The sequence below is a fragment of the Manis pentadactyla genome, chromosome 4 (genome assembly GCF_030020395.1).
Source record: "Manis pentadactyla isolate mManPen7 chromosome 4, mManPen7.hap1, whole genome shotgun sequence".
Classification (NCBI taxonomy): domain Eukaryota; kingdom Metazoa; phylum Chordata; class Mammalia; order Pholidota; family Manidae; genus Manis; species Manis pentadactyla.
In genome coordinates this window covers 72,808,394-72,831,826 of record NC_080022.1, presented here as the reverse complement: position 1 = coordinate 72,831,826, position 23,433 = coordinate 72,808,394, and the positions used below count along the sequence as shown (strand labels likewise).

The 23,433-nt window shown below is 39.8% G+C and overlaps 1 protein-coding gene across 4 annotated transcripts in view; it reads left to right on the top strand.

Moving 5' to 3' along the window:
* DDAH1 (dimethylarginine dimethylaminohydrolase 1) overlaps positions 1–23,433 on the top strand; it is a 213,366-nt gene that overhangs the window by 73,233 nt on the left and 116,700 nt on the right. The window contains exon 1 of one of the 4 annotated variants that reach the window (XM_036890261.2): positions 21,733–22,276. The exons of 2 other annotated variants lie outside the window; for them this stretch is intronic. In XM_036890261.2, coding sequence (XP_036746156.2) covers positions 21,974–22,276 — 303 coding nt within the window. In that variant the 5' untranslated portion in view covers positions 21,733–21,973. Of the gene's footprint in view, positions 1–21,732; positions 22,277–22,359; positions 22,533–23,433 lie in introns of those variants that run through there. One more of the 4 variants, XM_036890262.2, reaches the window with a different exon arrangement.

The following is a 23,433-nucleotide window of genomic DNA, read 5'->3' as shown; positions in this document are numbered from 1 at the left end:
AGTTCATAACATGACTTCCTTGAAGTTGTTTGAAATAGTAATACAGCTTGAAGAACAGTCTTGGTCTTACTCTTTCCATTAAACTTACACAAAAATAGGGTTTGCATATATTTTAATGGTACAAAGGTAACATGACTATATATTTGTTCATTTCAAATGCCACTGATATTGCCATCCAGATCTGTAAGTCAAAATGTTCTTATTTTATAAGCACACCTCATCAACAGGGCCACGAAGGAAATGGCAGATCCTAGGTATTGATGGTTCAAAGAGGAAATTGAGAAATGAGGTTTGGTTCTCCCTAATTTAGTAAAGTTTTCTTACTTTTGTCCTTCAGAGTTTTGTTGACACTTCAGAAATGGAACAGAATTTTGGTTGTATTTTCTCTTCATAAAATTCTCATCTATATGAGATTCAGCATGCATTTTGTATAATTACTGTTTCTAATGCCATAATTGGAGTAGTCATAATGTTCTCTTTAACCTAAATCTTTCTTGTTAATATTTGAACCCACTTCCACATTTTTTTGTTGCCAATTGGATAATGATTTTTGACCATTTTCTGTTTTCACAGCAATTCTGCCTGCATTACCTTATATACACAGAAGCTTTTTGAATAGGGAGGGCCTCATAGGACATTGGAAAGAGCCCAGACTTAGATAAACCTGGGTGTGAATCAGTATTCTGTCACTCAAGCTATATGACTTTGGTCAATTCATTTAACTTTATTGCATCTTAGCTTCCTTATCTATAAAATGGGGTCATTATGCGTGTGTTACAAAGTTGCTGAAGGAATTAAAATAATGTATGTTAAGCATTAAGCCAATACCTGGAGTATAGTGGATGCTCAATAAGGAGCTGCTATTATTATTTGCCAGATTTTACAAATTAGGAAACTGAAACACAGACATAGTAAATAATCTTAGCCAGTGTCAGTGATACTAAGGCACCCAGTTATTACTGGAAAAACTGCAGCCTCACTTTGATCAAGCCTTCCTGAGAATGTGATTGTAGGACACAAAGAAAATGCAAAAGCAGAAGATACAGAAATATCACTGACATAGAAGCAACCAGAGAGTCAATGTGTATTTATTGAGCACCTTGTACGTAAAAGGTATTTTGTGCACATGTTGGGACAGTTTGGATTGCAAATGACAGAATCCTATCTTGCTCACACAAAAATTTATTGACTACTGTAATTCAAACACAGCTTATAGGGAACTGGTCCTGGGGATGCCTGGATTCAGAGGCAGGTACACTGTTAAGAATCACACTCTTACTTGTGACTAGAGTTTCTGGGTCTCTTTGCAGATAGCTTTCTTCATGCTGTGGGGATATGGCTCCTGGCAACCTTGGTCTCTCATCTCATCTAGCAGCTACTCTACCAGCAAAGAAAGAGGATTTATTCTTATTGGCTTCAGCCTGAAAGCAATCCCAAGAATGACTTGCATTGCATCAACTGAGGTCACAGATTCTTCCCTAAACCAAAACCAAGTCAGGAATATGGTGTAACATGATTGGCCCAATCAAGAGCACATGTCCACTCTGGTCATTAGAATATCTTTTCCCCGTGGTGGAGGTGTCTTGGGCAAGCAAAGATAGTAACCTTATCTTCTATGAGATGTAATAGAGAAATTAATATTTTTAATGGTAGAGTTGATTTAAAGAGCCAAAAGGCTAGAATCTCCCGATGTCTGGCTAAGATACCACAAGGCTCGAGTGAACATGTCACATGGTCTTTTTGGCCAAGAAGGGAAACCTATTATACTTTTGTATCCCAATATGTTAGATCATAGAGTACAATCTTAAATTTATTTCTTAATATGCATACCTTTTAATGGGGAAAGTTGTAAACATTTGGGTACTAGCTTAGAAAAAACAGAACTCTCTAAAGAGGGTAATTAGAGGCCAGACTACCGACTGACATCCCTGTTATTTGAAAAACTGCAGTATCTATTGTCCTGTGGGAATGCATTATTCTAACAGCTTGCTTAATGCTTTCTTTTCTGTGGCATGGGCTGGAGTGGGAGCTCAAAGCCGTCTTATAAACTGAATTGTGTAATGGATGGACTTTTCTTAAAGTCTTTGCTGGGGTTATTTAAGACATTGAATTGTTTGCTCTTGACTCCAGTACTTCGATGTCCACTCACTATTACATTGGTGGGAGGACTACTATAGTGTATTAGAGATCTGGAGAGTTTGTGTCTGTGTGAAGAGTCAGTGTTTTGACTTTTTATACCAACATCATCATTTCCCCACTTGTTTCACATTTCTCCTGCCAGTTGGGCATTCAAGGTTATTCAAGGTTACCTTGATTACTTTTCAGGTCTTCAGTCATGAATCTTCCTAAACTACTGTTACTTTAAAATGTTCTTGTCTTTTCACCAACTCACTTTTTCTCCTTTTGTCTCAAAATTAGAGGTATCCCCACTCTTCCAGCACTGAATTCTTTTCTCTTCTTACCTCCTTAGGAAACTACTTCATCTCCTATTTGCATCTCCAGTTATCCCCCTTTGCTGCATCTACCTACCACAGTATCCCCCTGAGGTACCATCAAAAGAGATACTGCATGCAGAAGTGCTCTGTTACTCTGAAGTGGAATATAAATATGGAATAGTCTTGTTATCCTGTCTTTCTTCTTAATTTCACAATCATCTCAAAAACTTCTCCATATAAAATATTCCATGATTTGACTTTCTCATTCTTCAACTCATTACTTAATGTCTTAAAATCTGACCTCTGTCTTCTAACATATTGTTTTGGGGGTACACATCTTTGTTTTTCTTTTTCCCAGCATGCAGCACAGTTAACAGTGTTGTCCTCTTTTAGTTTCTATAGCTCATTACCTTGGTCCACCTTCTCTCTCTCTGACCACCCTTCCCTCTCCTTGGCTGGTCATCCTCTCCCTCCTACCTCTGAATGGGAGTGGTCTCCATCATTCTGTTCTTGCTCTTTCTCCCTCTGCCTTCATGTCTCTTGTTCTCATAAACATTTCTTGAAAGATCTCCCAAATCTCTCTTCCCTTCAACCTGTTAAATGCTTGCTGATCGTTTTAACATACATAATCTCACTAGCCCCAAACATAATGTATATAAAAATACACTCCATCCTAAATATCTTCCACCTATCTTAGCCAACAGCGGTACTTTTTTTACCCAGCCACCTAGGCTTAACACGTTGGTTCCTTCTCTGATTCTGCTCTCTCTCTTATTCCTAAATCAAATCTAAGCCATATTTTAAGGACATAAAATTAAAATTATAAATTTAAATAGCCATATTTGTTTTGTTCACCTACCTTCCCTCTGTCTCTCCCTTCTGCCTTCTAATCCTTCAGTCAGTGACAATTCAGGCTGTAGGGATAGCACACAGTCTTTTATTTTGCTTTCAGTGAGGTTGTCCAGAAGTATTTTGTGGCCATACTTTTTTTCTCTTCCTCATTCTTGGTTCTTTCCATTTTCTGGGCTGAATAACTGTTTGAACTTTATTCATAAAAGTCACTAAATATTTTTCTCTACAAACATCCTTGTCAAAACCTAAATATTCATTAATGTGTTTCAAATGGCCTGTGTAGCATGTCGAGTAAGTAACAATGTAAGCCGATCATTGTTTATAAACAATGATTGAAATATCTTCAAATACAAGTATGAAGTACAAAATGAAGTACAAATACAAGATACCAAGTATCTTCATATTATGACACTTCAACCATATTTGATTTAGAAATCTGAAGTTTTGAGAATCTCACAATGGGCTAATGAATGTATGTTAAAATATTGCTCGATACATTTCCAGCAGTCATCAAAATATAATTTCAGTTTATGTGTAACCTCACCAGAAACATCACCTCAATCTCTAGGATTTATGTCCTCTTACTTTATTTCTGCAGATTCTATGAAAAAAGAATGAATATGGACAACTTCAGTCTTCCCAGTTTCAACATTAAAAAATCTATGATGTAGTGATAGCATACCATACAGCAATGAAAAAGAATAGGGAAGCTCTTTAAGTGTTTTGATGGAAAGATTTCTGTTATGGACTGAGTGTCTGTGTTCACTCCCCAGATTCCTATGTTGAGGCACTAACCTCCAACATGATGGTGTTTGGACATGTGGCCTCTGAGAGGTGATTAGGGTTAAATAAGGTCATGAAAGGAGGGCCCATGTAGGATCACTGCTCTGATAGTAGGAGACACTGGAGAGCTCGCTGTCTCTCTGTCAAGTGAGGACACAGTGAGAATGTGGCACCTGCAGGCCCGGAAGAGAGCTCTCACCAGAATCTCACTGTGCTGCCACCCTGGTCTCTGATTTCCAGTCTCCAGAACTGTGAGACAATACATTTCTTTGTTCAAGTCACCTGGACTATGGGATTTTTTTATGGAAGCCTGAGAAGACTAATGTAACCTTCAAGATTTATTGTTAGGTGGAGAAAGAAAGATGTCAAAATAGTGGGATGAAAACAAAAAAGAAGAGAAAATAATTTATATTTGTACTGGCTTGTATGTACATTTTTAAAATCCTGGGAAGTAAATTAGAATATTGGTTACTTGTTTGTGAGGATAGGAACTTGGCAGATAGAAGATAGGGGTAAAAAGGAGACATTGCTGTGTATCTTTTTACACTTTTTGATGCTTGAACTATGTGAGTGTGTTGACACTTCAAGAAATTAAAGAAAGTTTATTTTTAAAATAATAGCAAAAACATTTTATTTGAAAAAACAAGATTATATCAAAATAAGGAAAATAATTGATTACATTGAAAGAAGATTAGCAGAATAATTACAGCAGAAGTTGACATGTGATACAACACAATTTGAAGAATATAAAGAAATATGAATAGTTTTATTAAGTTGCTTTCTCAGGCATTTCTTTAATAATCCCATGACAATGTGGGCAGTATTGTCTACTGCCTTTTTCTTGAATCTGCATTGTTTACTACCATCAGAGCTGGAAGTGCCCCACACGACATGCATTTGACTGAAAGATGATGGCCACAGGTTCTCAAGTACTCCCTCAGTAATGCCCAGACGGCCTCCTAGAGTACAGCCTCCACCTTTAAGGTCCCTCAGTTGGTGATCCTATATTCAAGGACAGCTGAGAAAAGGACATAGTCATTCATTTGAAAGAGGTCAATGTCTCTCCCCCTGACAAAGATATAACTCTTTTCCATAACTTTGGCCAATTGAACATCCAGTTGTTTTAGGGACATTATATCATACCAGCCCAGAACATTTCCTTAAGTGTAATTTTGTTCATTTTATTTCTGTTTCTCCCTCAAAGATTTTGTCTCCCTTGGTCATCTGGCCTCTGCCCATCTCTTTTCTCCAGCTACTCATTTTGAACTGTTTTGCATATTTGCCAAGTACCTTTCTTTCATTCCCCATGCTTTCATAAACACCAGTTCCATTGCCTGGACCACCCTTGTAGTTGCTCCTTTTGATGAAGTTCCTCCAAATGGAGGTATTTTTTTCCTGACATCACCCTATGTTTATTACATACCATTGAGATTCCCTATGTTCTTGTTCCTTCTCATCAGATTCAAGGAGTTCAGGGGCGATAACATAATCATTTTGCATTCCCAATGCTGGCATCCAGTAGGCACTTGATGGTTGAATGAATGAATAAATATACAGTCTGGCTGAAATGTTAAAAACAAAAATATCTTAGTACCCTATAATAAAATCCTAACCAATGCTTAGGGTCAGTGCTTTGCAGGAGGTTTCTAACTCTGTGCTGTAGGTGTGTTATTCAGTCCCTGACTGGCTTACAAGAGCCGAATTCTGTCAGGGTAATTCTCCATGAGACTTTTGACTGTTTTTTTTGGAAATCTCTTGGTTTTGTAGATTTTGTGTGTATGTGCTTTGAAAGCTCTTCTTGGCATTCCCAGACTAAGGTATCTCTTTGAGGAGCTCCTCTGTTTAAGAGCATTTGATTTTCAACATTTTAAAGCACAGGTGACAACTCTCAATACAGTGGATTTTCATCCTTATCTCCAGAAAACCACATATCTTATGCTTTGTGGTAAAATAAGGCATATATCCATAGAAATCAACCGGTGGAAGTGAGCTTTTGGCTAGAACCTCAGATCTGCATTTGCTTGCCAGAGAGCAAAAGTAACTACACGGTACTCTCTACCACTTTGTTGTTGGGTATCTTTCTCATGTGTCTTTCTCAAAGATGTTCTTTTAAAATTTGAGATTTGCAGAAAACAAATCCTTGATATTCTAACTGAAAGAATTCACTTTACAAACTAAAGGGGTTGATTTTGGAAGGTTTCAGCTGTGTAAATAAGGCAATAGTGAGATAGATTTTAGTATTAGGCCCATTATCTTTTGTTAACTCAGTTTACCCTAAGAAAAGTGCATAAAATAAATGCTTGAACGCTAGCTATTCAGGTTTATGCTTGTATAACATGGTCTCATACTAACTTGTTTTCAGATTTGTTGACTTTAGTTGTCCTACTGATGCTATTGAAATGTGTCCACTGATATGTCTAATGTGTTAGTATTCATTTTCTATAGTATCTTGAGATCTAATGTATGGCATGATGGCTATATTAATAATACTATATTGTATACTGGAAATGTGCTAAGGGAGTGTATTTCAGGTTCTCTCATCACACAGAAAAATGTTAATGTGTTAGGAGATGGACATATTAATTAGCTTGACGTAGTAGTCATTTCACTATGCATATGTATATCAAAACTTGTGCTCCTTAAATACATAAAATTGTATTTAAAAAAACAACAACAACAAGATTTCCAATAGATTGAATGTGGAAGGAAATATGTGAATCCACCTAATCTTCATTCTGAAGAAAGTGTTAAATAGTGCCACTGAATCCATAATTTTTGTTTTGGACATTATGGTTATTTTTTTTCATAAAAATATAATATTTATGCTCACCTAAAAAAATTTGTCTCTAGTAATGAGTAATGTCAGAAACCTGAGTTCAGTATGCATTGAGCACAATCCTGATGCTTTTCTCAGTATAAATAGTTCATTAACTCTTAGTGACATGTGGCTGAAGGCAAAATTTAAATTCAGCAGAATTTGCTGGGCTTTCATTCTGATGGCATTTCTTGCAAGGGTTGTAAGTAAAATGGCAGGAATCTAGAAATATTTCTCCCATCCCAGAATTATACTTAATTTGCAGCCACCAAATTTGCAAAACTTCTGGATTTGCCCTCCCTTTCCCAGGAAAGAGTGTCTCAATAAATAATTAAGTAAGCCTTTTCAAAAACCAGCAGTTTCTTGTCGGTTGCTTCTATAATTCCTTCTTCACTCAATAACTAAAGGTCTACCTCAGCTGTCTTGTATGTTCTCAATATAACTGAATGAATTAAATTACCGATTTAATTGATGCAACTGTTTGTTTGCTATGTCTCTTTGTTTGTTATTACCATCTGTTCAAAACTATGATGTCCCCAGAGCAAGTCCCAAATGTCCTTAGTTTACTTTCCATGGAGCCTACATAGCATCATATGATATTAAACAGGTAATAATCAGTTTTAGTGCAGTGCTAATGAAGACAGGAATCTATAGTAGACAGACAAAATGTGAATTTAATATGAAAAAAGAAACATTCAAGCACTGGTTATGCTATCATACACAGTAGCCTATATCAGCTGCTCAGAAGAGTTACTATTATGCAAAAGCAGTGATAAAAATGTTCAAAATAGCCATCTCCCAATAAAGTACATGTGTCCCTTATCTTTTGCCCTAGGGCCATGTTTCTGCTTTGATGACTCTAGCCAGAGACTGAAAAAGCATACAGGAGGTCAAACCAACCAATTTTCTAACTGCTAGTAGTTATGGTAATAAGGTTACTCAAAGAGAAAGTGATAATGATTGCTAAATCATTATTTCTAGGGATTATCATGGAATTTAGATCTTGATGGTCAATTTGAGTTAATAAATTAACATTCATTGAATGCATGGTTTGCAGAACCATGGAGAAATTCCTTTTCTTTCAAAAGCTCTGTATAATAGATATGATTGTAGAAGATCTTGTGTCCACTGGAGAAAAATTAAATGGTTCATCTTAATAGACTACAGAGATTGCAGAAGTAAGCCTTAAAGACAAAGCAGTTTCTTAGAACTGAAGAATTTAACCTTTGTGCTAGTCCCCCCTTTGGTCAGCCTCATCAGCAGGAAAACTGTCAAGGCTGATCTCAAATGAATGATCCCTGTCCTTGGCATTTTTTCCCCTGAAAATTGCCTATCTGTCACTTCATAGAAATTCCTCCTTGTCTGCAGTAATATGCAATATCAGCTCACACATTGCACACAATCCATTATACCACAGAAGTTGAAAATAAACCCACATTATATATCTAATAGATAAATAAAATTTCTCCTGAACTGGCTATGCACCAATAAACTCAACAGTTTTATAGTTAAGGTCTAAAACCACAGCCTTTTTGTCACTTAGCCACCAGTGTTCTTCCAAGAGAGATTAGGAAATGTTTGGCTTAGAGACAACCTTTTAAAAAGTACTGAGAAATGCATTTTTGCCAGCTTTATTAATATTACTCCTACTTAGAAGACTCATATATTTCTTGATGTTCTTAAATGTTTGTAAAGTGCGTTTATGATAACATTTCTTTCTCCTTTAAAATGACCCCAGACCCCTTAAGCACATGCATCTTGAAGACACAGAATCAGAGCACTTTCACTCCTGGAATGAATATCTGTGATCAAATATGATCACATGCTCTAACATGAATCAAAATGAGTTGGATGATGCCTACAATCAGAGCAAGCATTAGGCTTAAGGAGCTAGAAGCTAAGAAATAGACAACAAAAGACACCTTGCACAGGCCGTGGTACAGAGTCCTTACATTTCTCTTCTTGTCCACAAAGCTTTCTGTGAAATTCAGAAATCCAAAGAGCTCTGAAAGCAAGCTTTTAGTAACAAATTTGGTGGCCTAAACTGATGGGAAACTTTTTCATCCTTATTCTAATAGTCCTATCTCAGTGGGGTTATGGGGTTCTGCTCCAGACCCACTGGCAGTGTTATATAAACACATATACGCACCATATTACTTTCCTAAACTCCAAAAAGCCTAAGTTTTGACACATAGCTTGCACCAAGGATTTTGGATAAGGAATTATAAACTGCACCTTTCAATGCAATACTAAAGACTTTAATAAAATCATTGGGGACAGTAGCATTTTCCATCACCTACATATATGGATAGTTAGTTGTTCTCGTAACACCTTGTACAAAACTACATAACATAGTATCTTCTGGACTAGACTGATAACTCTCCTAGAGAAAAATTTTCTTTAAAAATGATGTTTATTGTTTATTTTCTGACTATAACACAAGTATATGTTCCTTGAAGTACATAAAACTTAGAAGAAAAAAATTTATAATCTCACTTCTTAAAGATAACCAAGGTTACCATCATATTTCATTATGCCTTTTTTCCTATGCATATTTTTAAAATGAAATTGGAGTCATACTCAGCATTATTTTCTTTTTTTCCCAGTTTTATCAATATCACTGACATACTATATTATATAAGTTTAAAGTATACAGCAAAATGACTTGACATGTGTATTGTGAAATGACTACCACAGTAAGTTTAGTTGACGTCCATAATGGATGGAAGCATTATTTTCAAAAGCATTATTTTTAGTGGCTACAGAGTATCCCACAGACATGGCTGTACTATAATTTATTTAACCACTCACTTACTGTAGGGCTTCTTAGTGGTTCCCAATTTTTTAAATGAATAGAGAAACTGTTTCTTAAGCAGATTATTCACCACAGTGCCTAGCATACTTAGTCACTCAATGAAAAAGTATTGAGTGAATTGAAGTTATTTTCATCTACTAAGATCCTAGGACAAAGAGGTTTATCAGGTTTAATAAGATGCTTAGGAGGAATCTGCAAGAATGAACTCCATAGTGCATACATCTTGGTTATGGAAGGGAACAGTTTAAGTCTAGGCTGAGGCAAAGCAGGGCTGGGAATTGTTAACAGTGTGCAGGGTGAGGAGGGGGAGCATTGAAGAACTACTAAGATTGATTTTGGCTATGTCACAGGAAGACTTAATGATGGAACTATTGAAATATATGCTATGGTTTGGTTCTCCCACTCTTCTGAAGAAGTAGCTATTTTGTTATGGGTTCTGCTTCCTCTTTTAGTTGCTCACAGTTGTTCCTGTGAAAGCAGACATGTGCTCCTTGAATTTAACTGAATTTCTGCTTTAAAACAATCTGACAATGAAATATTATTTTCTTAGATTCCAGTATGTGTTAAGATGAATGCAGTCATTTCTGGAAATTCCCAGATCAAATCTATGTGAACTCTTCCAGGAAATGTGATTAAGCCAGCTCAACAGGACTCTACCCCAAGCAGATGGAAGCAAGAAGCACCATTTTCACCCTAAAGGGATTTAGACAAGGCCCAGAAAACTGAACTGACAATATTGACTTGCCCAGTGTTTTGATGATACTCACATGGGTTCCACTTCCAGAAAGCCTGTTTCCATACAGGGAACTTAGTAGACCTCACACTACCTGTTTTGATTTGTGTCTCCTTTCAGACCGTGTGAGCATTGTTGTAATGCTCAGTAAACAATCAGTGGTGTAAACACTGGTCAGCATAATATTAGTGTTCAGTTAATTTGTTTTACTTAATTAAGCATTTAATTTCCTTCTGGTGTTCTTTGTAAAAGAAAAACAAGAGGGAGGAAAAATAACTTCGGGTTATTAACTACTTTAAACTTTTCAGTTACTACCAGTTAGTTAGGCTATAACAAATCATGAATCTTTTAAAAACAAAGCACAAATTAAAGTAAAATAAAAATTATGTTTAAACTTTCAAAAGGCAAAGAGAATGTAATTCCTTTTAAAGGGTGCATTAATTTCACCATATTCCTTAGAGTAAGAATTATAAAGTAATATTTATATCACATGAAAGTGATAAAGTGATATAAAGTCCTGAGAACTATTTCCCAAAATGTTAACAGCCCACTCTTCATCAATTGACATTCAGCAGTCTTTCAGGACCATACCCATCCTCTTCCACCTTATCAATGGAAGACTGTTTCTGATGAGGATCAGAACAGTATTGCAAGGAGGCAGACAATATTGTAAAGCTCAAGAGACATTAACTAAGTCACAAAAATAAGGATACAACTAAAAAGATATTCCCTAAAGTTAGTTAAGATGTCAGAAAGAGTTCTTGACAAAAAGCAAATTAGAGTTGAAACCTCTTTTGTGGGAATCCATGAGTTTTCCATAAAAGTGCACTTTTGATTTTTGTATATAATATTCTTGTCTCATACCCCTCTAAAATGTTACATCTATCACAGCATTCCCACAGGGGGGAAAAATTGCTTTCTAAGGCAATCTTCTTGTTTTTTTTATTTTTGAAAAAGCCTTTCTTTAAAGGCCTCTCTAAATTTTTTAAATTTGAGTTGGGAGATGGTGCAGTTAACTAATTTTTCCATTATAATTAATAAATTAAAATAATTTAAGAACTGAACAGAGAATTGAAGCCTATACACTAGGGTATAGAAACATAAAATATCCTAGACCAGTAAATCTGGATAATCTGTGTGCCATTTTACACTGATGCATATATAGATTTGCTGGGATGTTTAAATAAAGTCTCTGGAAATTTTAGAAGTAGCTACATATATGACCTGTATGAATGCAAATCACCATTTTCCTCTGGAATTCGCATTAAAGTTGAAATATATAACACTAAGGGAGATAAGACTGCTGATCATATATTTCTAAAGAGTCAGATAATCTTGGTGTGAATTAGTCTTGATTTGCACTTAAAACTACACTCTTATCTTAATACCACCAGACTGTGTTATATTTTCTGCAGATAATGTGATCTTAGGGTGATATTTTGTGCTGATTTCTCTTTCTCATCATTCTCCAGACGACTCTCCACAAGACATCATTATATTTGTAGGGGAAACTCTTCTAGTTGTAAAAAGCTGTAGAAGAGGCCTGAGGGCAGGTTGCAAGTCACCACAAACTCCCCATCCTTGGGAAAGCACGCATGGTGGAGCCCTCACCTTGTATCCGGCTCGCAGCCGGGGGTACTGACTTTCATTTTCCTCCCTTTTAAAACAAGTTTAACAATATCATCCACATTCCAGCTGTAGCACATGGATTTTCCTTTTATTTCCTCAAAAACATTAAGCTCCTTCTCACCTTTTCTTTTTGCCCATATGCTCCCTCAGTTTGGAACGTTCTTTCCAATCTTCATTACTACTATTCATCCTTCAAGTCTTAGCTCAAAAGTTACCTCCTCAGGGAAGCCTTCCTTGATCCCCCAGATAGGAGGAATTTCTGTTATTATAGATGCTCAGGGTAACCAGTTCTTTTCCTTTATAGCAATTAGTTTGTAAGTGCTATATGATTGTTTGAATAGTATCTGTCTTCCTTATTAGACAGTACTAGTAACTATTGCTAGTCAGTAAATAGTGCTAGTTGTATAAATAAGTCTGTATGTAGGAACCCTGATTTTAATTAGGAAAAGGTGGCAAAACTTCAGGAAATAGAAGGCAAGTTATCAAGAAAGTTAGAAGTACTGTACGAATAATAACAGAACTTGGAGAACAGGAGTGTGGCTGGTTAATGACATGCACTCCTTCCACTGAGAGGTGGTGTCTGTTTCCTCCCACTTTGAATCTGGTCAGACCTAAGGCAGCTTTAACCAGTGCATAATGGCAGAAGTGATGCCATGCTAGCTGAGTGGGTAGCTCTTAAATGGCCTGTCAGCTTCCACTGCCCACCTCTAGGATGCCACTCACCAAATAAGAAGTGAGACTACTCCGGGACTACCATGCTGTGAGCAGCTCAAGCCACATGAAGAGACCCATGCAGGAAGACACTTATGTAGAGAGAGAAAGGCCAGGAATACTGAGGCACCAGAGATGGGAGTGAGGAAGCCATCTTGGACAAGGATCCTCCAGCTCCCACTGCCCCAAGCAGTTCCATGTGGATTAGTGATGAACCACCTAGATAAGCCCTTTCCAAATTCCTGATCCACAAATCATCCCCCAAATAAAACCATTGTTGTAAGTCGCTAAGTTTCAGGGTAGTTTGTTATGCAGCAATAGATAAATGGAACAAAGAGTGAGAAAAGTAAATTCATGAAGAGAGAAGGAGCTGAGAAAATATGGTTCAGAGGAAATAGTGATGGGTGAAATAAGGAAATGGGTAACAACTGCCTCAGAGGTAAGAGTTCAGGTAATGTGGATAATAGGCGCTTCCATAAAACCACCAGAAGCTTGCAAACTCTATTCATGCACAGTGAGATCCCAGTTTATATGACCCCCCCCACATGCTGTCATTTTATAACAGTGCCGGCAAGAAAAAAATGTGGGGCAATAATCTGACACCATTTTTTTATATGAACTATATTTCTAAGAGTTGCACCTGTACATCACCAAGCATATGAAAAATAAGTAACAAATTATTTAAAATATAGTCAATTTTTATCAACATTCAATACAAGAAGGTTCCTATTCATCAGGGAAGTTGGCCAATAATTTTGTTATAATGGAATTTGATTCTAGAATTCGCAAATGAAGTTTTACTCAGCCATGAATGGAATGGGAAAGAGAAAAAGGAGTAACTTTCATGGAAAGCCAATTATTGTCAGGTTTGGCATGTTTTCTGCTTTCTCTTCTCTTCCTCTTCCTTGTTCTTCTCCATCATCATCATAACAGAGATGGATAACATTTGTTTAGGACTTTATATGTTGCAAACCTTTACATGGATCATAACATTAATCTTCATAACACCTACTAAAGTAAGTGTCACCTTCATTGTACAGATGAAAAGAATCAATGCTCTGTATGTAAAATTCATTCCCCAGGATTGTACAGGTGGAGCCAGGATTTGAACAAAAGGCTATCTGAATGTTGACTATCTTAACCAATGGGCAGAATAGGGAGAACATATTTCATCTATTATTTAAGTTAATTTTATTTAATCCTCTTGATATCTATCTAAGATTGGTATTACTATTCCCATTTGGTATACAGAGGTATGAGGCTCAGAAAGGTTAAGCAAATCGTTCAAGGCCATACAGCCATGATAGAGTCAGGATTCTTAACTAGACTGTGAACTCTCTACTATCCCATGGGCATTTGGAGCAATAGAGTCATAGGATCTTATAGCTGGAAGGGGGCCTGGTATAATCCTTTTATTTTTTAAGAATTGAAACCCATTATTATGAAGGTGGGCTGATAAGAGTAGGAAGAGGTGAATGACATCCATTGCCTTAATTAGATCTCTAAACACCTGAATGGAGTATTCAGCAATAAGATGTGTCTACCTTCCAAGAGCTCATCAGACTAGTAGGAAATAAAGCAGTGTGTAATGGGAGTGAAAACAGAGAGAAAGGTTTATCACATCCAGCCTGGGGGGCCTGAGGAAGTCCTCTTGAAGGGGTGATGCCTTCACTGAGTCTTAAAGGAGGATTAGGAGTTACCCAAGCAGGGATGGGCTCAATCATATTCCACATGATAGAACACCATGTGCAGAAGTGCACCAGAAAGGGTGGGGTGTGACCAGAATGCCGGAAGAGGTCTTGTGAATCATGGTAAGACATTTGGACTTCATTCTGAGGATCCTGGAAAGCCATTGGAATATTTAAGCAACAGAGTGGCATGGTCAAATTTGCATTTAGAAATACCACTCTGGATAAGAGGGCTGTTGCAATAATCTAGGAGAACCTTAATTATATTCTGGACTAGGTGGTGACAGAGTGGGTAGAGACATGTGGACAGATTTGAACCATTTTGAGGAGATTGATCTATCAGAACATGATAATAGATTAAATGTGGAGACAAAGGAGAATATGGAGCTAAGGATAATACTCAGATTACTGACTTGAATACCTTTCTGAATGTAAATGTAAGAGAGATGGAAGGGGAGGAGGAGCAATTGTGGGCAAAACATACTGAATTCCACTTTGGGCATGTTCCTGTGGACAGCCAAACAGGAATGTCTTCTAGAAAGTTCTGAAGTTCAGGAGGGAGCACAGGGACAGAACTTAAGGTTTGGGCATTTTTGGCATTGAGGTGGTATTCGAAGTCATGGGCCTGGATTAATTCACCCACGGGAGGAAACACGTGAAGCTGGAAGAAAAGAGAGTGAGGCTAGAGAACTCTGGGAAACACTGACAGTTCAAAGCAATGGAACCGAAGCAGAAAGAGAGGAAAAAAAGGAAGCCAGGAAGAGCAGCATCACCGATGCAAAAGAGGAAAGCAGGAAAGAGGGTTTCTCGGACGGACAGGCGCTCTAATGCCATGTTGAAGCAATTGTGGGTTGACACCACAAGAGCGGAAATGACAATTCCCTGGTATTGCAAAACCAACACCCCATTTTTCTTCACAAGGAAATGAAGCAACTTCATTTCATAAGGAATGAAGGGGGCTTATCAGAGGTCTGGTGTGAGTGCTTGTGTGTGTGTGCGCAAATGTGTCCATACACATATACAAACAATTTCAACTGTAGAGAAATGTTTTCTTCAACATTTAGATTACCTAAAATTTGAAAGGGCTTTTCTCTCAATCTTTTTCTTCCCCCACAAACCTACATTTTCATATGAAATAATCAGAAGACATACTTCTAGAAAGATAATGTTGCAAAAAGCTCTGAGAAACTGAAAAAAAAATTATAAAAGGGACACAGTAACCTCTGCATATCATTATAATACACCACAAACTTGTTGAGATTCAATACATTTATGCAGTACTTTGTGCTTTTCAAGATTCTTTGATTATCTCATTAGTCCCTAATGTGATTATAATGAAGTAGATGACTCTGGCATCACTGGGTTATTACACTGCTGAGATAAAGTAATAAGAAGCATAAAAGAAGACTATAGAAAGAGTACGGAAGTTCAGAACAGGAAAATGTTGCTGTGTGAAAGGGAGTGGGGTTGAGAGAAGGCTGAGCTTTGAAGAGCCAACAGCACTTAGCGAGTGCTAGCAGTATGCCCACTCCTGAGGGAGGCACTTTATCTATCTTGTTTGAAGGATTTGGGTAGGCTGAGTTGGAGAAATGGCCACCTAACACAGAAGTAGGTGGAAACTTTGGTATACATCATAATGCCTGGTACAAGAGCACAATAGCTATTAGTATTAATGGTTATCATTCATTGAATACTTCTTGTACCAGGTACAATGCTGAGATCCTCTGTACATGCTGTCACATTTCATGTGACAGCCTCAAAACAACCCAGAGAACAAGGTATCATAACTCCCACTTCACACATACATCCAAGCGATGCACCTGAGTAAGCACCTTAGTGAAAAACAATGGCATACTCAACTAAGAATTTTGAAGAGAATATTTAATAAAGGGAATGTTTATAGGGGTGTGGGCAGGGTAAAGAGAACCAACAAGGGTACCAGGGACTGGCAAAAACAGGAAGCCATTACCACCCCTAGATGTAGATAATTCGAGGGACATCATTAAGCATTTCAAGCTGAGCAGCAGTAAATTGGCCACTTCTTTCCAGAGCATGGAAATTAGGAATTCTAGCTTTACTGAACTTCACTATTTTCATCAACATCTTTACATCTAACACATATATCAAGGTTGTTATGTTGGATCCCTTAGTTCTTTCTGCAGTTACTCTTACCAACCTTCACAAAGCCAGGAAACACTTTGAGAAGATGGAGAGAGCAGACAGCCCAAGCATGGCATCCTTATGCATTGAATTTTGCCAAATGTTCTTTCTGAGAATTCTAAATTGCCTTCTTTTACCCACCTCCTTTTTCTTTTTTTTAATATTCATGATGTCCTGTGCTTAGAAGTGGGCTTTGAAATGTGTGCTTCTTGCTGCTTTCAGGCAAGAAGTTACATGGGGTTATGAGGATGCAGCCAGGGGCTGGAATCACCAAAGAGGAATTGCCAGATAGAAGCTATGGTTATAGAAGGGTACAGCTGTTGCTAGAATGATGAAAAAAATGGGGAGGGAGTGTAAGGAATAAGTATCTTGACTTTTTTCTCTTCTTGCCCTCCAATCTCCGGTAAGTGCCTCCCATTGGTCAAAGCCAACAATAATGGGACCCCAGGTGATGCAGTCCACAAAGGTCGGTCCTCCAGGGCTTAGAGCAAGAGAGAAAATAGTGGGGCATGCATCTGGGGCACACAAAGTTTACACTAGAATGCAGGAGGGCCAGAAGTCAAAGTCCAGATTATTATGCCTTATTCACTGCTTTTATGTATTCATCTACCATACACATTGTAAGAACTTGGTAAATATTTGTTTAATGAATGAATTCCCAGATGAAAGTGGTAAGAGGCTGAGCATTTTGACTTTCGGAAGCAGAGCCCTGGTCGCCCTGGAACCGTCTCATAGACTATACCTATTGCCTGCCCATTCAACCATACATCACTCGTGGCTTGGATGGCAAAGGAACTCTGCAGCCAGGGGTTTCTTCCACAATAATAAACCTTTTTGTGTCAAATGTAAGGATTCTTATGTGGAAACACTCAGGACTTAGTACCAGAGTGAAGATTTATGGTACTTACTGATTCAGTGCTTCTAGCACTTGGGATAGATAAGGAACCCCTTGAGCCTTTATTCTCTTTTAGGATTCCTATCCCCACCCCCAACCCCCAGCTCTAATGAGAGTAAATCTTGTATCTGCTAAAAATGGAGTAAGAAAGGAGTAAGGCAGGAATGTCTATTTTAAACCTGAAATAATTGCTATCTAAAATTGACTTCAAATGCAGGTACCAACATATCAATGCAAAAGAAAAATTGCCTCTGTACCAGTCAGAGTCAAGCCAGGAGAAAAGAAACAGCTCTAGGCATTTAAAGTAGAGGAAATTTAAACAGGGAGTTGGTTACAAAGATCTTGCAATCTGTAGAAGAGTAAAAGGAGCAATTTGACCAGAAGCCCCACATTATCATTCACAATTATACCCCCAGTGCCTAGCACAGATCCTGGCATGTAGCAAGGGTTCAATAAATATGTGTTGAAGCTATTATACTTGTGGGTAAGATTTGGTCTGTCAACCTAGAAGTCCTGGGTTCTGTTGGAAAGCATTACAATACCTGTACGACTCTGATAATTCAGTGAGTGTAGATATGTTTAGCCATTGGTAGGAAATCAAAGGCTTCTGTTCAAAACCTGTCAAAGGATAGTATTTATTGAGAATCTTCTAGGTACTAGGTGCTATTCTAGCACTTTGCAATATCAAACTTCATAATAAGGCTATGAGAGTGGATTCATTGTTTCCCAATTTACAGATAAGGATGAAACTGAGGCAAAGAGCTTTTAGGTAACATTTCTAACATCATACAACAAGAAAATAGCAAAGCCAAGCTTCCACCCACAAAGTTTGGCTCCAGAAGCTACACTCAGTCTCAACACCATATGTCTTCCCATTGCTCAAGTGATGAAAGCTCAGCCTCTGTTTCTAACTTTATTTCCCATGGTACTCTGAGACAGAAACCAGCTAGTTATTTCCCTGACCAGTTTTCTCTTTTTTCCTGGGCCCACAGAAGACTGTATTTCCCAACATTTCCTGTGATTATTAAAGCTTTGTGACTGAAGAGTGTGAGCAGAGATGACATGCATCACTTTCTGGTCTGGTCCGTTAAGCCTCTCACCCACGGTGCTGTATGTTGTTTCCCTTTCCTTCAGCTTGAGGAAGGTAGATATAGAAAATTTGGAGGTCATTATTTTGACGTGTTAGAGCTACAAATTGAAAGAAAATTGGATCCCTGAATGTTGCATGGAGAAGAGTCAGGAACCAATGAGGAACATCTATGTTAGACTCGAAGTAAACAAGAGATAAACTTCTACCAAGTCTGTACCACTACACGTTTTGGGGTCGTTTTGTTACAGCAGCTAGAGTTATCTTCACCAATACACACATGAATTGAGCTGACTTATAGTCCCTTGAACATGCAGCAGCTGGCTTTTGCACATAGTTTTCCTTAGAATTCTCGTTTCTCTCCTTCCAATTATTCACGGCCTAAGCTGGGTCCAATTACCTTCAAGCATCTCTCTTCCACTCCCATCAGCCACAGTGAAATCTTTTTTCCCTCAACTCCCTGTAGCATTTTGTTGTCTATACTTCTCATGTGTCCTTACCATAGCTCCAATTTTGGAAGTCTTATTTCACCACTGAGATTGTGAGCTCTTCAGGGTCAAGGATCATGTTTTTATACTTCTTGAATGACTCTGAAATACATAACATAGTAGTGTGCTTTGAGAGTTTTCAATAAATATTTGTGGGGAAAATGAATTTATAAATGTATTAGCTCAATAAAGTCCATTTTCCTAAAAATGATCCTTCATTGCTCAAGCAGAAAGGAAGGTAAACTCTAATTTACTGGAATTGGTATTTTTATTGTTCTTTCCATCAATATACACTTTCTAACACTTTTCAATGACTGCTTAGAGGAGACAGAAGGCATGCTTATCAAGTTTCAGATGACACAAAACTAGAGGTAATAAATAATGCATGAGATGACAGAATCAAAACTAGGCAAGTTGGAATGAAGCAGGTAACATTTAATAGGGATACCTACAAAATTAGATTTAAAAAGTTTCATACCCCAATTTCAGTATGGAAGATATGGCTAATACTAATTTCTAAGAAAGAACTTTCAGGTTTTAATTGACTGCTGGGTTGACATGAACCCAGAGTGGTACATAGGACCCTGTTCACAGTTAGACTTAGGGCACTGAGTGACAGGCAAAGTATTCAGGATCTAACAAGGCATGGCCATGAATTAAGGCCATTAGATACAGGCCAGTTGGAGGTGGATGGAGTCTTAGTGTTGGGTAAAGATGGGAACAAAATCTCCTATTTCAACCTAGGAAAGCTCAGCACATGGTTAGATTTTACCTTCAGCATTGGTGGGAATCCTCTCTGGGTATACCATTAACTGATTTCTGACATGGAGTTGGGACCAATAGGGCAACTTGGGTCCCCTGAGACTTTTGTTTCAGAAGTAGAACCTATTAGGTCTTAAAGGTTTGTTATCTTACTTTGGTTCCACCTCTCAGTGTCAGGGTCAGAGATGTTCTTCACTTAAGACCCCTCCTTTTTGAAGCTGAGAAATGCTATGTCATCTGAGTATACTCAAACAATTCTTGAGAGAAGGGGAGCAGGTGGATCACATTTTCTCTGGGCTTAATTAGGATAGCTGTTTCAGGATCCTTGGATCTCCTAGAAACCCACATTTTCTAAAAGCTGAGATCACAATTCTAGCAAGAAGTCTATGGCCTGGCCTTGGTACTGGAGAGACCAGAAAAGCAAATACAGTCTTAGGAAATATGCATAGAAGCTGATGATCTGGAACAAGGGTCCTGCTGTTATCAGCATTGGTCAGACCACACAGGAAGGACTGTTTCTATTCTGGATGCTATGGTTTAAAAGGGACAGAGGCAAACTGCTGTGTACAAAAGGAAGATGACAAGAATGTCCAAGGGACTTAGAAACCAAATCACTGGTTACTTTTTGATGGTTCAAACTCAGGCCTGGAGGGGGTAAGGATAGTGGGTGGAAGGGTGGTTTCAAGCAGCATAGATGTAAGAACTATTCCAGAGAGGGAAATGCTGTCTTGTGAGAGAACACTAGCATGATAGGTAATGCCGGAAGATATAACTGGGACCAGCGGATTTAAGCCTAAAATGAAGAACATTTTAACCATTAAAGCTCTTCAAAAGTGGAATACACTTCTTAAGTAACTGAGCTTTAAAAATGTTCAAGTAAAGATGGAATGACCATCATAGCTGGAATTCAAGAGCATTGGTGAGAAGCTAGATGAGAAGTTGTATTCAAATCAGGTCCCATACACATAAAATATTCTATACTCAATCAATCTTTAAGTTAGAAATATGCTACAGAATGTGAGGAAAGATTATTACTAAATATTATTTTGGAGTTATAACCTGGTTTTTGAAGTGAATCTTTCCCTCATAAAAGAGAACCCACAGGCTATTTAATCTGCATACATGAAAGGGAAAAAATAGAAGCTTAGTAGCATTAGGAAGGGAAGGCATTTCCTGAGGGGTATGGAAGGAGAAAGATCAGCGCATACGACAGAATTCCATGACATCTGTACAGACTTGAGGGGAAGGCCAGGGAGAGGCTGGGAGCCCTCTTACCCAATGACAAAGAGTTGTGATGCTGCCCGTCTGACACTGAGCAAGGTGAGTGCACATCTACAGTGAGGAAACACCTCTTGGCCTTTGCCTCCCCACCTCTGTGGGCTCTGTAGAAACACACGCCAGAATCGTGTTGTTCGTGAGAACTGATTGTCTTTGAAATACTGTGAGTTTACATGTGTCTATTTTTCTCTCTATGTTTCATCTGTATATGACTATTCTCTTTCTCACAGATGGGGAAAAAATGCATTCGTTTTATAATCTAGTCTCACATAGGATGAGGGTCATTTGCTGAGAAAGTCAAGTAACGGGACTTGGGTGTGACAGATTTTCACACTAGGAACTGGGGGTTGGTACCACGTGCTGGGCAACCTGGGAACGGGGGAATTGGGTGAGAGGTCCAAGTATTTATCTACAAAGGATCATCCCATCCTTTGCCTGCTGAGCACCAAGAAGCCCTCCCAGTCGTTCTGCCCAGACCTCTGCCCGCTCCCCTAGTCCGCCCTGGGGGCGAGGTGGGGCTGCTCCTGCAGCGGAAAACAGGTAACGTCAGGTCCGGGCGCGCCGAGGTCCCCCACCTGCGCACACCTCTCGTCCTCACCGCTGCACCTCCCGCCGGGCTGCCGCAAAACCCGAGAGCGCCGGGGTGGGCGCGCGGGCCGCGCGCGGGCCGGCGCCCCGAGCTCTGGGCATGCTCAGTCGCGCGGGCAGGGCTCCGGGCGCGAGCAGGGCTCCGTCTGCACCACATTCACCGGCTGCCAAGGGGAGCCGCCGGGCGCTCTCAGGCTCTGTGCGCGCTGCCCGCCGGAGGACCCGGCCGCCGCGCCCCGCCGCCTCCCGGAGCCATGGCCGCGCTCACCCACCCCGCCGCCTTCGGCCGGGCCACCCACGCCGTGGTGCGGGCGCTGCCCGAGTCCCTCGGCCAGCACGCGCTGAGGCGCGCCAAGGGCGACGAGGTGGATTTCGCCCGCGCCGAGCGGCAGCACCAGCTCTACGTGGGCGTGCTGGGCAGTAAGCTGGGGTTGCAGGTGGTGAAGCTGCCGGCCGACGAGAGCCTCCCGGACTGCGTGTTCGTGGAGGACGTGGCCGTGGTGTGCGAGGAGACGGCGCTCATCACACGGCCCGGAGCGCCGAGCCGGAGGAAGGAGGTAACTGCCCGCCCGGCGACGCGAGGGGCGCGGCCGGGGATGGGCGCCGGGCCCTCCCCCGCCGCCGGCGCCTGAGTTGCCGCGGGAGTCGCGGAACTGGCCCCTGGGCTAGCTCGAAACTTCCCGTTTGGGGAGAGGGGTGTGTGCGTGTGACAGTCCAAGAGAGCCAAGTTCATTGTTCACGCCTCCCGGCTCTCCGCGCAGCTGGGGCGTCTTCCGGACGACCCGACTGAGGTGGCTGCGCGGACTCCGGCAGGTGGGTGTGGCGGGGACTCCATCTCACGGGCGTTTCATTTGTAACAATTAAACAGTAGCTAAGATAAAGCAACTCCGCGTGTTTCCCGGGGAGCGGGGACAGGGAGGGTTGCCTCCCCGCAGGCGGGGGCGGGGCGAGAACCCCAGAGGGCCGCGCCAGTCGGTGGCTCTGAGGTCCCCGCGTCCTGCCGGGAGCTCAGAGCAGCGCGGGCCAGGTGAATTAACGGGGTGTCGGTGCTAACAAACTTAGGGCGTCCGGAGTTACTTTCAGTGGTGGCGAGTGAGACCCTCAGAAAGAGGCTGGCCGGTGAATGAATGTAAGGAGAGTGGCTGGTTGCTGAGCTGTGGTGACTGTGAGCATGAATAGGCTAGGTTTGAAAAGCTGTACTCATTCACTGTAGGGTGTTGGGCGGCGTGCGTTTGTGTCTGTGTGTTTAATTAGAAGTAGTTGTTTCACAAATTCCATAATTTTTATTCACTATGTTTTAAAGCTCATAGCAATTAGAACTTTTTTGTTCTTAACGGGTAGTGACTACTTTAAGACATTGTGGCTTGTGAAAATGGCTGTGATTGCTTTAAACGCAAGGTTTAAAGTGAGTGAGACAGAGTGATATTAGATTTTAAAACGCCATCTGGCCTGGGAGTCTTCTCATTACCCACTAAGAGCCCAGGCTATTAGCATCAAGTGGCTTTGCAAGAAGCTGGTGATTTCTAGCATATCTTGAGGGTTAGGGATTTCTTCCCCCTATTTTGTCTTTATTTAGTTCATCTTGGAAATGCCTCATAGAACCTAGGGTTAAAATATGCTTATTGTACACATGCTTCACTACTTCGTTGATAGAACCTTATGTGGTCTTTGAGAATACGTGTATTTCATTTGTTTCTCACTGAGATAATCAGCT